Source organism: Mastacembelus armatus, chromosome 16, assembly GCF_900324485.2.
Source record: "Mastacembelus armatus chromosome 16, fMasArm1.2, whole genome shotgun sequence".
NCBI lineage: Eukaryota > Metazoa > Chordata > Actinopteri > Synbranchiformes > Mastacembelidae > Mastacembelus > Mastacembelus armatus.
The window spans coordinates 20,826,883-20,842,594 of record NC_046648.1 but is presented as its reverse complement, the minus strand read 5'-3'; the positions used below and the strand labels follow the sequence as shown (position 1 = coordinate 20,842,594).

At 39.9% G+C, this 15,712-nt stretch overlaps 4 protein-coding genes across 6 annotated transcripts; 2 read left to right on the top strand and 2 right to left on the bottom strand.

The window, feature by feature from the left end:
- Positions 1–1,122: 1,122 nt before the first annotated feature.
- Positions 1,123–6,054, top strand: LOC113136243 (NACHT, LRR and PYD domains-containing protein 1b allele 5-like). Its single transcript, XM_026316879.1, has 11 exons — positions 1,123–1,262; positions 1,841–1,884; positions 1,998–2,071; positions 2,340–2,554; positions 2,665–2,915; positions 3,079–3,207; positions 3,618–3,753; positions 3,947–3,976; positions 4,149–4,192; positions 4,357–4,633; positions 5,917–6,054. The coding sequence occupies exons 1-11, from the start codon at positions 1,208–1,210 to the stop codon at positions 5,925–5,927; spliced, it is 1,266 nt and encodes a 421-aa protein (XP_026172664.1). The 5' UTR covers positions 1,123–1,207; the 3' UTR covers positions 5,928–6,054.
- On the top strand, positions 4,496–7,111 carry dnajc28 (DnaJ (Hsp40) homolog, subfamily C, member 28). 3 transcript variants are annotated; one of them, XM_026316888.1, is made up of 3 exons: positions 5,066–5,170; positions 5,626–5,639; positions 5,917–7,111. In XM_026316888.1, exon 3 carries the CDS (start codon positions 5,930–5,932, stop codon positions 7,091–7,093), a length of 1,164 nt encoding a protein of 387 aa, XP_026172673.1. In that variant the 5' UTR covers positions 5,066–5,170; positions 5,626–5,639; positions 5,917–5,929; the 3' UTR covers positions 7,094–7,111. The 3 variants fall into 3 exon arrangements, with proteins under 3 accessions (XP_026172674.1, XP_026172672.1, XP_026172673.1); XM_026316889.1 differs by lacking the exons at positions 5,066–5,170; positions 5,626–5,639 and adding an exon at positions 4,496–4,633 and having other exon boundaries at positions 6,008–7,111; XM_026316887.1 differs by lacking the exon at positions 5,626–5,639 and having other exon boundaries at positions 5,039–5,170.
- A 363-nt stretch (positions 7,112–7,474) lies between these two features.
- Positions 7,475–8,841, bottom strand: LOC113136268 (potassium voltage-gated channel subfamily E member 1-like). Its single transcript, XM_026316929.2, has one exon. The coding sequence runs from the start codon at positions 7,931–7,933 to the stop codon at positions 7,511–7,513; it is 423 nt and encodes a 140-aa protein (XP_026172714.1). The 5' UTR covers positions 7,934–8,841; the 3' UTR covers positions 7,475–7,510.
- An 849-nt stretch (positions 8,842–9,690) lies between these two features.
- LOC113136264 (sodium channel subunit beta-1) lies at positions 9,691–15,358 on the bottom strand. Its single transcript, XM_026316925.1, has 6 exons — positions 14,296–15,358; positions 13,812–13,978; positions 13,054–13,288; positions 10,608–10,767; positions 10,416–10,469; positions 9,691–10,300 (listed from the first exon to the last, which is right to left on the bottom strand). The coding sequence occupies exons 1-5, from the start codon at positions 14,333–14,335 to the stop codon at positions 10,424–10,426; spliced, it is 648 nt and encodes a 215-aa protein (XP_026172710.1). The 5' UTR covers positions 14,336–15,358; the 3' UTR covers positions 9,691–10,300; positions 10,416–10,423.
- Between the last annotated feature and the right edge of the window lie 354 nt (positions 15,359–15,712).

Below are 15,712 nucleotides of genomic sequence, written 5' to 3'. Positions count from 1 at the left end.
GTTGGAACGGGTGGAGGAAAGTGTCAGGTGTGATGTGTGACAAAAGAGTGTCAGCAAGAATGAAAGGAAAAGTGGACAAGACAGTGGTGAGACCAGCAATGTTGTCTGGTTTAGAGACAGTGGCACTGAGAAAAAGACAGGAGGCAGAGCTGGAGGTAGCAGAGCTGAAGATGTTGAGGTTCTCTCTGGGAGTGACGAGGATGGATAGGATCAGGAATGAGGACATCAGAGGGACAGCTCATGTTAGATGTTTTGGAGAAAAAGCCAGGGAAGCCAGATTGAGATGGTTTGGACATGTTCAGAGGAGGGACAGTGAATACATTGGTAAAAGGATGCTGAGGTTAGAGCTGCCAGGAAGGAGGCCTAGAGGAAGACCAAAGAGGAGGTTCTTGGATGTAGTGAAGGAGGACATGAGGATAGTTGGTGTGGGTGAGGAGGATACAGAGGGATAGGGTTGAATGGAGGCGGATGATTCGCTGTGGCGACCCCTGAAGGGAGCAGCCAAAAGGAAAAGAAGAAGAATTAGCCTAACCCCAACCTACATGTTTTAGGACATTGAAAGGAAGCTGGAGTAGAGAAGACCCACACAGACATGGGGACAACATGTAGACTCCACACAGAAAGGCCAGAGGGTCTAGATAGTGCTAACATCTGTGCTGCCATGCATTTTTAAATTATTGCCATTAAGCTGAGGTTTTTCAAGCAGGTTTAAAGACAGTGACACTGAGTAAGACTGAGACAGAGACTTTGTCATGTCTATGTTTTCCTGACTACAGTTATTGGTCCTCAATAGTTGGAACATAAAGAGTAGAAATCTGCTTATCTGAATGTTTAGTATGTTTCCCTCCTGCCTATGCAGTGATTGGCTGCTGTCTGGTTGGCTCAGTCTTTTATAACATAGATTTTGATGTTTGTGCACAAAGAGGATATTGAGTCATCTGAAGTCAAAGGGATTTACTGGTGCCTTTTTTTGCAGGTAGCATCATGGGATTCTGTTAAACAGACTCTTCTGAAAACACTGAGATATTTGAATCACAAAAATCTAATGAAATTCCAGTGGTTGCTGCAGTTCATTTACTTCCAGAAGGGCCTCCCACAAATTTCATGGAACCATCTTGTCAGGCCAACAGCAGAACAACTGGTGGATCTGATAGTGAAGAGACATGGTCAACAGTCCGTAGAAGTGACCAGGGAGATCTTTAAGGACATGAATAGAACTGACCTGGAGGAAAAGCTGTTACAGACCAGCTCAGAAGGTGAAGGTAGGACAAAGGACAAATCTCATAAATGTCTATTACATATATTTTACAATTCACAGTAAAAATGAAACAATTGAGTAAAACATGAAAACAGTAAAGTAACAGTAAATATGAAAACAAAGCAACATCATTTATTACATGAATGATCTGGTTTCTCTGGTCATGTAAATACTTGTAAATGCATCATATAAAGCATAACTGCACCACTGGTGCTTGTTATTTCAGATTACAGCAATTTGTTTACTGTAATTTATACCCAGTGATAGTGCAAAACAGTTATGCTTTCACCCTGTGATGGACTGGTGACCTGTCCAGGGTGTACCCCTGCCTTTCACCCAAAGAGAGCTGGGATAGGCTCCAGCAGATCCCCGTGACTCTGAATAGGTTAAGCACCTAGAGATAATGGATGGATGAATGAGTTATGCTTTCATGAGGAAAGGTAATTAAATAGCTATATGTACTTTGTAGATAATTGAAACACTGACTTTGCTCAACAGTTTGTTCTGCTTAGCTTATGTTGACATCATTTTATACATCACTATAACATCATTTAAAAATGTTTTTAAATATCTTTTAACAAGGGCCTTCAAGAAGCTTGGAGCTTGTCAGTTGTGGAAGCACCATGGTAATCCCTTTGATTTATGCATTTGTTCAGTTTATTTGTCATTGTTTTGTTAATTTATGTTGTTGCAAAAAGGCACATTTCCAGTTGTTTACAAAAATAATTGTCCTCTGCAGCAGGACTGCAGTGACTGGACTAAACTTGAACCTGAAGTGAACAAGGCAGATGCAGATGAGACGCCAACGTACAGGTAAAAATTACATCCTAACTACTGCAGCACAGTAAACTGAAACTATGGAAAAAGGTAAGCTTGGGTTTGTTTGTTTGTTTTTTTTTTTACAGGATGCAAACTAGAAAACTTTTGTGTACTTTCACTGATGCAATATGACAATTGTTATGTCACTACTACTTTTTGCATCCAATACAATAAAGGCATAAACACTCAAAATATATATTTTATGCATCTTTTACATTATTTATGTTCATGTACACAACCTTGTGTTCTTCCCATGACTTAGCCTCCAGTCTGGAGCAGGAAACTTTGAATGCAGTGTCTCTGGATTACGCTGGGTCTGTAAGAATCAGGTCGGCTTTAAGTACCAGTTTTACTCTTGGGAGGAACATGTGGAGCGGATGGAAAGCATACAGTACATGCCTGCAGGTCCCCTCATAGACATCAGAGTCATTGCTGGGAAGTTTGATGAAGTGTACCTGCCACACTGGATCTTCATAGGTAACTGGGCATGTATAAAGAAGTAATTATAAAAATAATGTCAGTGCTTTATAATGTGTGTATAAGACCTTTTTTTCCTCAGTAATTACGTGTGTTTGTACTTTGTACAGATGACAACCCAACAGTATTGGACAAGTTTGCAGTCCTACACATAAATGACTGTGGAGATGTTGTGGAAAAAGTGTCTGAGGTCACATCATCCCATGTCAAATTACCTGAACCCATTTTTTCTCCAAGAGGCGTCCTGGTGAAAATTGGTTTTCCACTGAAAATAAACTGCAGAGTGTTAATATATAGGACCAAGACAGCTTTCCTGACACTCCATGTTTATCTGATCCCAAGTGATCCTGGCCTAGAACAGGTCATTACTGTAAATATCTTACTATCACCAATACCAGTCATTAAAAGACAGAATGACACCACAGATACACCGATACATACACAACACAAACAATGTTGGTTACTGTAACATCATCACTACTTTGGGTTGAGAAGATTTTGTTTTGTTTGTTGTTCTTTCACAGGCAATAGAGAAGAGGGAAGTGTCTTATGGATGCAAAGTAATAATTAAGCCCCATCCAGAGAGGTCCCTGCAAATGCATGAACGTTTTATCCTAACAGCAGATTTGGATGATGCAGAAATATGTCCTGAAGTATGTTTGTTATGTGTATCAGTCTTCCTGAAACGCTGAAAAAATATCAGTGTTGTTCAAAATGTAACTTCATTTTCCCTTCATCACAAATAGTAGTAATAATATAATAATAATAATAATAATACAAAAATGTTTCAAGAGCCCTTTTTTGAAAATGATATACTATGAAATATTTTAAGCAGCATTTTATGTCCATTGTCCCCCCCACGTTTTTTGAGAAGGACAAGGGGGAATCTTTGTGTTTTCCCTGTGAATAGTGTTGGCTCTTGGTATCTTCAGCCAGTGAAATAAGTAGTTTATGATGTTTATTTAACAGGCAGAAGAAAACGCATTAAAATATACCTGCAGTCATGACTGTTGACAGTTTAATGTGATTATCATCCTGCACTGTGCTGTTTTTTCTTTCACAGAATTTAAAGCTCAGGTATGAAAAAAATTCTCCAAATTTCTTTGAAATGTTCATTAAAAATCCAGAAAGAAACTTCACACTCAAGCTTGCACAAAAAAAGGATCTTCAACCAGTGTGGACTTGTATGATTCGACAAGGTTTGTTTTAAGTAACATTACAAGAATTTAACTATACTGCCTATGTACCACTTAAATCAATTTATTGTCTTTATTTTATTGACTTTATTGCATTTAATACTCATTAGTAAAACCAGTGTCTGCTTTTGGATATGCAGCGAATTAGCAACAAATCGGTGACTTGATATTTTCTTTGCCTATGCATTTCTTTCAGATGAATACCATAGCACTGGTCATATACAAGGTAGGACATTTCAAATTATTGATAAACTGCATTTTATTCAGTTTCAGAGACTTTCCAGAGAATATAAAAAATGATTTCCTTTTATTTGGTACTGTAGATTTCAAATATAGATTTTTATAAATATTTTCCCTAAAAAAAGGGTGAATCAAATATTTGTTTTGTGTATTTTCAGAGAAACAGTCTGTGGCCAAACACTTGTCTGAACCGATACAGAAGGTGTGTAATGTCACATCACTCTTTACACAGCTTTAATTTCATAAAAAGCAGGTTTAATACTTAATTCTCACAATGCTATCCATGTGAATTTATCATCTATGACATTGTTCACTAATAAAGCTATAGTCAAATCATATTTCTTTGATTTTCGCACAATTCATCAGGCAGCGGCTCCCACAAGGGTTCGGGAAATGCTTTTGAAAGTGCTGGAAAATTTGAAAGAGGAAGAGTTCAAACAATTCAAGTGGTACCTTCAGGACAGTGACATTGTGTCACGCATCCCACGCAGCCGACTGGAGAAGACAGACATGCTGGACCTGGTGGATCTGATGTTACAGACCTACGGCCAACAGTCTTTGGAGGTTGCCCAGAAGGTTTTCAAGAAAATAAACAGGAACGATCTGGTGCTGATGTTGTTAGACAGCAGCTCAGGATATGAGGGTAAGTAGCATAACATCTACAATAATCACTGGACTTGCATTCACAACCTTTTCCATTTTCATCAATGACAGCTATATAAATGATGAATAATTAGGATTGAAAATTTAGTAAAGAACATTATAGTTGGCAGACTGTGCATTTTTGATTTAGAATTTTATACTCACTCGCATATTTGAATGTGCAGACATGTCTTTATAAAACCACAATAAAATGCATTTCAGGCACTAATGCATCTTTCATCATAATCTATAAAACATATATGGCTATGAAAGGCTTACTCAGCATAGTGAGAATTAATATTGCATTAGTTCTTTACAATATAAAGAACTAATGCTGTCAGCAGGAAGTAGTCAGCACCTGTCAGCAGGTGGCGGCAGAGGGCGGAAGTACAACGTAACTGCGGCAAAATGAAAGACGAGGAAGAAGTAGCAGCTGTAATTAACAACAACAACAACAACGCCAAACATGTTAGTTTTGTCCAGTGTGAGGTTGTGGGTCATGTAACGTTAACGGTGTTGACTAAAGTGCCATAAACAGGTTTGTGCTGCAGCTTTTATGTAATTTCTTCATGTTTCACTGGCGGTAAATTTGATTTGTTGCATTACTTAGCTAGCGTTAGCCTAGCCTGCCTCGTCTTTGTCGTTGCAGTTTTCTGACATTTAGCAGCTCTATCCGGCTCTTTAGCAGTGAAATAAAACTGATCTTAAAGTAAAGATCTTTCTTTAGCTGTTTGTTAATCCCGATGTTTAGTTTGGAGTGTTGAAGAGCCCTGTCTAACTTATATGACCTTGGCTTTTTACACTACACTATGCCTCCCAGCTCCCATCTACTTAGTTGTGTATTGGTGTTTTGCCTTGTGAGAGTTTGGTTTTAATAGGAGTTTAGATTCTGTAGCTGTCAAAGGCTGAACATTTCTTCTGTTCATCCTAAAATGATGCTATGGGAATTAACGGACCTCCAAACCATGGTTTTGTCCTTGTGACTGTGTCCAGCTGCAAAGTGACAGGCAAGTAACTGTAACTCAAACCCTCTGAACAACAGATATGCAGATCTGGACCTGACTAATGTTTCTAATTTGACATGTTACTTTGACGAGATTATTTTACTCTGTATTAAAGCATATTTATGCTGCTGGCAGACTGTTCTGATGTGTTCTTGCTTCCTGACAAAGGATTTATTTTTTATTCCTGTAGGATGTCCCCTAACTAAGAGAATAAGACACTTTCTTTACATTGAATTTAAATAGTATTTGTTTTTATACCTTTTATGTTTTAAACCCACAGGAGTGTGCTAGAAATGAGCTACGCTTTCCGCCTCCTGGCTTCATGCAGTGAGTTCTACCCTGACCGGTTTCTGCTGGTCTTGTCTCGACAGTTCCTGTTTCTCAGAGTGCTCAGCTCCAGCCCTAAGATCAGCCGCAATTTACAAGAGAGCTACAGGCTTCTGCAACTGCCTGAAGAGGGATGCAGCAGTCCTACACAGGTGAAAGAGGCCTACTTACGCCTGGCAAAGCTCTACCACCCGGACTCTGGGGCTCCAACTGCAGATGCAGTGCTGTTTGCTCGTGTAGAGGAGGCCTATCGCGCTGTACTGGCACATCAGTGCAAGACCAAGCAGCCTGATGAAGGGAAGGAGGTGGATGATGAGGATAAGACCAGAATCACCGCATTTCAACACAGACACTACCTCAGCTATGAGGGTATGGGTACAGGCACGCCAAGTCAGCGTGAGCGCCAGTACCGGCAGATTCGTGTCGACCGGGCATCTGAGCAGGTTTTGAACTACCGGCAGAGGGAGCACGAGAGGGCAGCAGCTGCAGAGGGGGCACTGGTGGATCGGGACATGCGTCAGCGCAGCCAAAAAATCAAGATCACCCAGGCTGTGGAACGGCTTGTAGAGGACCTGATCCAGGAGTCCATGGCCCGTGGGGACTTCAGGAACCTCAGCGGAGCTGGAAAGCCCCTTAACAAGTTTGAGCACAATCCGTATGCTGACCCTATGACGCACAACCTCAACCGCATCCTTATAGACAACGGTTACCAGCCACCCTGGGTCGTCACACAACGCGACATCCGAGAGGCCACTGCTCAAATCCGAAATAGGTTATTGGAGGGAAGGGCCAGGTTTGGTGACTTCATGACCTCCAAAGAGGAAAGCCAATGGGAGCAGCTGTGTGAATCTGTAGAGGAAGAGTTGCTGAAACTGAACAAGATGGTGGACAATTACAACCTCATTGTGCCAATGCTCAGCATGCAAATGGTTCACTTCAGTTTGTCCAGAGAGATTGACCGCGCTGTGAAAGGGGCCTGCCAACGCAGACTGGACCAGCAGACAGAGAGAGAAAAGGAGCGACAAAGGGGGAAAAAGGAGAAAAAAAAAGCCAATGGCATACCTAATCCAAAACATACCAGACAAGGCCTGATGTCTTGGATGCAAAGGTTTCTCACAGGAACACATTAAAACTCTGAAATAAGTAAAAAATTATTTGAGACCAGTTGTATATTTATTTTTTTCACTTACTCCAATCATTTCAGCTTGTTCATCTGTTTATTTACACATAGTCCGAATCAGAGCTGGAGAAAATGGTTCCACATAACCAGATTTACTCTAAGGTACTACTGATATTGTGCAGATATATAGGAATGTAATCAGGTAGAAGAACAGTGTTGAAGATTACAACATTCATGGTTTGGTGACAGGGAAGGAACTGCCAGTGTTGAAGATTCCAACATGATATGAATCGTTTCTGTGAAATTGCTGATACAAAAGTATACAAACTGTAACTTTTGGTTGCTATGTAACATTAAAAGTTAAGGTAATTCAAAAGTTTGCGTTCTAATATTTCTGTGTTGAGAGCATTGCTTTTCCAGTCTCATTCTAGCTCGGCAGCTGCTCCAGGGTTGCAGGGTTGCAGATGATGACTGGCTCCTTGCTGCTGGGTCTGCCACCTACAGCCTCCCCGTGCAGAGCCTGAACGACAGCACTGGATGGAGTCATCACCTTGGACCAGTCATGGGCGATGTACTGGTGGTACAGATCATGAGAGCTCTCCAGCTTCTTGGAACGAATGTAGCTGAGCATGATGCCAAATGTGAAGAAGCTGAACATGCCAACCACCAGAAGGATATACATGATGCTGTCAGACTCAGTGTGACTCCTGGCTTCAGCCACATGGTGTGGTGTCTGCTGGGTAGTGTAGTTCTGTGGTATCAAGGGTGTTAGCATACGTGTGCTGTTTAGGCATTGCTGCAGGAAGGAGAGCAGGAGCGACTGCAGCTCCGTGGTGTTAATGTGTGACATGGCTGACCTCTGGTGGATGCACAGAAAACTGCGGCAGAGGGAAGAGGTGACGGTAAGAAAACAATCTCCTTAGGACTGTATCACATTAGTACTATTTAGTGTGATGATTACTGGCTTTGTGTGTCCTAACCCACTTAGAAGAGAACAAGCATGATTTCTGATTCACACATAGCTGAAGATGCTAAGGCATTTGACATTTTTCCTTTAAATCCACTTTAGCTGCAGTAAGTGCATATTAATCACAATAATGTTAAATAATGAAAACAAGGACAAATCAGGTTAATGCTCCATAGCAAAGCACATTTACAAAAGTGTATTAAATTACACTTTGGCCAAATCAAACATGTGAATCACATTAAATTAAACTTTAGTATATCATCATGTTAAAATTGGATAAAATGTGTACACTAGCCCAGCAAACCTGAGCTTGAATTCTGGATATACATTTTTTAAAATATTGACCTGGCCTTACAGAATTCATTTTGATGAGAGTGAGGGATGAAAATTTGATTCCTACATTTGCATTCTTATTCACACTTAAGTGAATAGAAAGAAAAAAACTACCTTTCAGAAGTCTGGAATCAGTTTTGCTGTCATTGGCATCATCAGCAGGCTAAGATCATTCCCAGTCGTGTCTTCAGCAGGACTAAAGCAGCTGGTAACCGGGATTTCCCAAACTACACCTCAGGTAAAAACATACAACCCCTGGTCTCTTAGTCACATAATGCGCCCTCCTTCCATGCTTATACGCAGAAAGATATGCAGCATGTTCAACATGTCAACAGGTTTAATGAAATGAGCTCACAGGACAAGGTCAGAAGCTCAGTGTGCTGCAGGTAAAGTGACCAATTGAGTGTAGAGTTGGGATGAAGTCTCTGTCAGACCTCATTTGAGCAGTGCTTAAACACATTTATGCTACACGTCTATGTCAAAGTATCAAATAAATATTAAGAATTACTTATCAATTTTTTTCTGTCTCACTTATCCCTGATAATCAAGACTGGTATTTAACCTTTTTTTGTGACATTGTGCAGGGTTAGTAGTAGTTGTCCCATATATTAAAAAAAATATCCAATGTTCACATTTTGCAGTAGGAGTCTGTGGTTGCGTTTGGAGCTGACACAAGACAACAAAGCTGCTTTCAGACCAGAGGACAGCCTGTAGCACTGCCCAGACTAGATTAAGTTACAACACAATCACCTCTAAATGTCCTTTAAATGGTCTTTTAGTGTAGTGGTGTTTTTGTGTGCATGTGTGTGTGTGTGTGTGTGTGTGTGTGTGTGTGTGTGTGTATTTTGTACTGTTTGTTCTCTAGTGGGAGAAGAGACCAATGCTGTATTTATTTTTTGACAAAGTCTTAAAAAACATTACACAGCATTTGCATTGGGACCATTTCAAGCAAAATCCTGAAAGCAAATGTAGTTGCTCAACAGTGGCTCATTGTCAGTTAACACTGATTAGCTTCATTAGCTTCTGCAATAATCGCCAACACAGAAAGTGCAGTGAACATAAAATGATCTAAATAAACACTGACTTTATTCTGTTTCATTTCCAAGCTTGTATATGCACTAAAGTACTTTTTTGCTATTACCAATGGTAGACAAAAGGCATCCAGCTCATGACTAACACGTATTATGGCTTTGGGAGTGTTATCAGTATCATGATGTCTCACCTTGAAATTAAAATCTCAAAACCCCAAGATGTCTCAGATCACCAATAAAATGAACTCTTATTTGGCACAATTAAGACACAATCAGTAAGAATTCAACAGGGCTTTTATTAGATCTTTCAAGTTATGGGAATTTCATATTAAGTCAGCACTGTTGATCCTATAGAAGTGAAATCAGCTCATATTGCTAAGGCAGATACCTTTCATCCAAGTTGTTTATATTCTGCAGTTACAGCATGACAGATTCTGCTTGCATTTCTGCATGATGGCTAAATACTTTTGTTGTTTGGATTTTAGCAAAATCTCAAAAAGTAAAAACATTTTTGTTGTATTGTTGTAGCTTGACTTCCATTTTTTGATAATTAAATTATGTATTTAATAAACAATCAATAGATTATACAATAATAATCATAATCACTTAGATTCTTCATTATCAAAGACATTTAAAGGCCTTTTTATTAATCCACAGACTTTAAGACTTTATATTTAACAGCCCTTTAGATGTGCTGCTCCACTGAACCCTGCCCTGCTTGCAGCCACCCACATCGTCAGCTCCTATTTCCTATTAATCATACAGTACAAGTTGCATATACATACACGCAAGGTCAAGCTGTTCAACATCAACTTCTTGTACATAAATTGTCAGTGAACCCATGGTGCAGCAACCAAGCTTAACTTTTGCAGAAATTTCTTTTTACCTGTAGAGTACAAATTTCAAAATAAAAACAACAGTTACAGGGAGTTATACTTTGTCACAGTATCACAAGCCAGTGAATGTTTCTAACAGTGACATGAAAGGTAAATTGAACTCACCAGTAGTGTTACTCCAGCTGCACCCCGTCACAATTGTCTTTTGATTCCAACAGTCTGGAAATGTGAAAAGAAAGCGTCAATTACTTTGGTCAAACAATCAGTGCACTGTATGAAATCTACATGATTATCTAAGATCCTTGACTCTGTCATCTTGTTTTATGATCACCTACACATAAAGGACAAATGACTCACGCTGCCTGAGCCTTGAGAGCTTGACGAGCCTCTCGAGCTTCTTGCTCATCTGAAATCTTCTTGTAACAGTAGAACAGAACCCCAATGAGCCACAGCTGCAGAACCACAATCAGCACATACATCATTATTTCTGAGATCACCGCTGTCAGCTCCCGATTGGCTGGGAAAGAAGAACCAACAATGTGCACCAGGGTTAGAACTATGTTTTTGTGAAGATTCTTACAAGCAATTATGGATAAAGTGTTTTTTAAGGCAGAGATTTTCAGTGTTTAAGAACGCATAGGATTGTTGCTGTTTGAAATATTCTTTTAAAGTTAGAGAAAGCCAAAGCTGTGTCCCTGGGAAAGCTTATACCATCTTTCATTGCTCCTGTAGAGATAGAACTACAGTGGGTACGGAAAGTATTCAGACCCCTTTAAATGTTTCACTCTTTGTGTCATTGCAGCCATTTGCCAAAATCAAAAAAGTTCATTTTATTTCTCATTAATGTACACTCAGCACCCCATCTTGACAGAAAAAAACAGAAATGTAGAAATTTTTGCAAATTTATTAAAAAAGAAAAACTGAAATATCACATGGTCATAAGTATTCAGACCCTTTGCAGTGACACTCATATTTAACTCACATGCTGTCCATTTCTTCTGATCCTCCTTGAGATGGTTCTGCTCCTTCATTGGAGTCCAGCTGTGTTTAATTAAACTGATTGGACTTGATTAGGAAAGGCACACACCTGTCTATATAAGACCTTACAGCTCACAGTGCATGTCAGAGCAAATGAGAATCATGAGGTCGAAGGAACTGCCCAAGGAGCTCAGAGACAGAATTGTGGCAAGGCACAGATCTGGCCAAGGTTACAAAAGAATTTCTGCAGCACTCAAGGTTCCTAAGAGCACAGTGGCCTCCATAATCCTCAAATGGAAAAAGTTTGGGACAACCAGAACTCTTCCTAGACCTGGCCGTCCAGCCAAACTGAGCAATCGTGGGAGAAGAGCCTTGGTGAGAGAGGTAAAGAAGAACCCAAAGATCACTGTGGCTGAGCTCCAGAGATGCAGTAGGGAGATGGGAGAAAGTTCCACAAAGTCAACTATCACTGCAGCCCTCCACCAGTCGGGGCTTTATGGCAGAGTGGGCCGACGGAAGCCTCTCCTCAGTGCAAGACACATGAAAGCCTGCATAGAGTTTGCCAAAAAACACATGAAGGACTCCCAGACTATGAGAAATAAGATTCTCTGGTCTGATGAGAGCAAGATTGAACTTTTTGGCGTTAATTCTAAGCGGTATGTGTGGAGAAAACCAGGCACTGCTCATCACCTGTCCAATACAATCCCTACAGTGAAACATGGTGGTGGGAGCATCATGTTGTGGGGGTGTTTTTCAGCTGCAGGGACAGGACGACTGGTTGCAATTGAAGGAAAGATGAATGCGGCCAAGTACAGAGATATCCTGGAAGAAAACCTCTTCCAGAGTGCTCAGGACCTCAGACTGGGCCGAAGGTTCACCTTTCAACAGGACAATGACCCTAAGTACACAGCTAAAATAACAAAGGAGTGGCTTCGGAACAACTCTGTGACCGTTCTTGACTGGCCCAGCCAGAGCCCAGACCTAAACCCAATTGAGCATCTCTGGAGAGACCTGAAAATGGCTGTCCACCAACGTTCACCATCCAACCTGACAGAACTGGAGAGGATCTGCAAGGAAGAATGGCAGAGGATCCCCAAATCCAGGTGTGAAAAACTTGTTGCATCATTCCCAAGAAGACTCATGGCTGCACTAGCTCAAAAGGGTGCTTCTACTCAATACTGAGCACAGGGTCTGAATACTTAAGACCATGTGATATTTCAGTTTTTCTTTTTTAATAAATTTGCAAAAATTTCTACATTTCTGTTTTTTTCTGTCAAGATGGGGTGCTGAGTGTACATTAATGAGAAATAAAATGAACCTTTTTGATTTTGGCAAATGGCTGCAATGACACAAAGAGTGAAAAATTTAAAGGGGTCTGAATACTTTCCATACCCACTGTATGTTCTGGATAATATTAATTAATTTACATGTCCTATTGTAGTCACTGCTCTCTGTTTACCCCTCAACAGTTCCACACAGGCTCCAATTATTTCCAGATTTCCTCCATTAGTTAAAAATATGCCAAATTTCAAACCCAGATCTAACAACCTTATAGAAAGCTATTGATTGGCTAACCTTGAGGTTGGATTAAACTACCAAAATATACATGGAATACCTTTAATTACCATCACTACAACCAGTGAAAACAGAAAGATTTATGTCATATATTAAGTTATAAGACCCTTTCAGCAGTGTACTTCTACTGTTGATACTTTACATATGTTTTGTTGATTTTCTACTTTTATGTTAGCAGTATTTTAAATGAGCTTTTAATTTTACTTGTAACATTAATCTTAGATTGTTGCATAGGTACAGCCCACCATACCTACAGCCACCACGCTGAGCTCCACCTCCTTCTCCACAATGATGTGCTCATCAGACGATGGTAGGAAGAGGGTGCGGTGGAAGGTGCAGCGGTATGTCCCCGTGTCATTGAAGGTGACACTATCAATGTAGACACTTCCTATCTGAATATCACTGTTTAGTGTCCCGTGCCACTCTAGACGGCCACTGAAATCTTCATGCAGAATTGCAGCACTTGGGTGGTCATAGTGGAAAATCTGAGAAGGAAAAAACTATGAACGTTCTTGTAATTCAGGAAGAGTTTGACATTCATCCTTGTGTAACCCTGCTCACGATGAGTACTATAAACTGAATTAATGGGCTATGAAGAACTACCGCAAATATTTTATTAAATGTGATGGGAGTACCATGGTGGAAAGCTCAAATGAGATGAACATTTTTGGATGTGATCATGTAAATTGAGGTAAATATGTTTTGATCATTTGTCACTGCAGGTGACTTTAAAAATGCCAGCTGTCCAATTTCCAAAGTTGATGGGGAACTAACAAAATACATAAGATACATAGAAGTCTGATGCTTTAGAAGAGGGTTAATGACTTAGAAAAAGTAGACTAATTAAAAAAAGGGCTATTAAATTATATTTCTGTCTTTGGTAAGTGGCACAGTTTCAGAGTTGCTCAAGGGAATTTTTAAAGTAAAAGACTGCCCTTGTCATTCACAAATCCTAATCAGAGTTAAAAGACAACTCAAACCTGGTCCCTCAGTGACTGTTGAACTCACATGCCTGAACTCCTCTTCTCCCAGCGGTTTGAAGTGCCAGTCTATGGTGGCTTGGGCAGGGACCTCCTCTCTTCTTTTACAGGAGATGCAGCCCAGCAGGAATCCTTTAGTTGCCACAGCTTCAGTCAGGGACTCCACTTCCGAACAGCCAGCATGGCACGAAGATACTGCAGGAGAAAGGAATATGATTAAAGGGGAGAATATAAATTATAGTACAGTCGAAGATATTAATGATTATAACACATTTGAATATAACAGGAATAGAACTACAGGCAATAACAGCTTCACTGATGAAATACTCCCCCACGGTGGCTGCTGATTGTCTGAGTTTCATTCAACTAAATATCTGTAATCAAGAACATGCTTTGTGTTTGCTGACAAGAAAAACATACTTATTAAGGTCACACTCAAATGTGTACCTTTAGCCAGACATCAACATGTTTTCATTATTAAAAGGTGAGGGCGTACATGACACTGGACTTACCAAAAAGACTGAAGACAAATAAAAGAAAGTGACACATCATTTCTGCTGGAGCAACTAAAGGCCAGCACTTGTTGAATGTTGAATTTTCCTTGAAGTAAACCTGTGGAGAAATATCTATATAAACTGAGATTACATTACTGACATAATGCTTTTTGATTCCTGATTAGTTCCATGTTCCAGTCCAGCCTTTAATCCAGTTCAACAATCTTACAGGTCAAAAGTGTTTGAAATCCTCAGGACACAGAAAGTGTTTACTAAAAGAACCTGAGTCTTCGTGTTTCTTAGCAGTACGTCTCCTCCGCGGTCCTGTCCGACTTTAAGGCAGCTATATTTAGAGTGTGTGAATCCAGGAGAGTTAGACGTTGTGAGCTTGTGAGAAACCTGAGATGATGAGACAAGATCCATAACTACACCATGTCCGTCCAAATCCAGACTAAAGACATCCTCTTCTAATTTATACATTGACAAAGGGATTATCTCTCAAACTAGAGATCTTTAAACCTAAGAGTTGTTTTGTTTGACTCTTAGGTGGTGTATTATTCTGTGTCTTAAAAAGTGGATCATATTACTGAATAGCGTAAAGTATTTTAAAGATTTTAGTGACTATTATTTTATGCCTTAATATTATCATTGTCAAAATGTACTGAGGCTCTTCTGTCTGGTGGCTTTTATATCAGCTCTCAAAAAAAAACAGCAGCAGAGCATCTGCTGTGCAAAATAAGCCCTGACATGTTTTGTTAGTCAAATCATTTCAGACAAACACCTGCTTAGAATAAAACAAATAGCCACACAGGGGCTAAAGGGACAGACTCATGTACACACACGCAATACAGTTCTATATCTTTGTATGAATGTGCTGCTGTCCATCTACAGGTCAGAGGTTACGGTCAGCCACATCAGCATGCAGCTGGCAGGAATTCAGGGTTTTGTTCAAGGACATTTCAGGAGGAACGAAATGTCAGTGCTTTCACTGCTAGTATATTGTGCATGTTAGCAGTGAGTCAGTAATTATTATTATAATAATTGTATATTTTTATTTGTTTGTATTATTTACAGTTATTATCATTGTTGTATTTTGTTAAAACGTGTTAGACTTTACTATCAGATTTATGTGAAAGCATTCTGTCAGGCCTGTTGTTGCCTTATCTATACTCAGATGGGTCAAAATCACATGTCACTCAAACCCAGCTGCTGTGTCTTTAGATGCTGCTATTTAAGCTGCAGTTGTGGTTTAGGGTAAACCCAGCAGCTGTTTACTTTATTAATGACCTATTCACTCCTAGAGAGGTCAGTGAGGTCCTTCATCATGCACACACACATTATAGGCTAACTTTTGAACATTATAAGCAAATTAAATGTTGCTTCTTTTGGTAATAATGCACCACCTCATTATTGAAGTGAGGACATATGCTTAGTT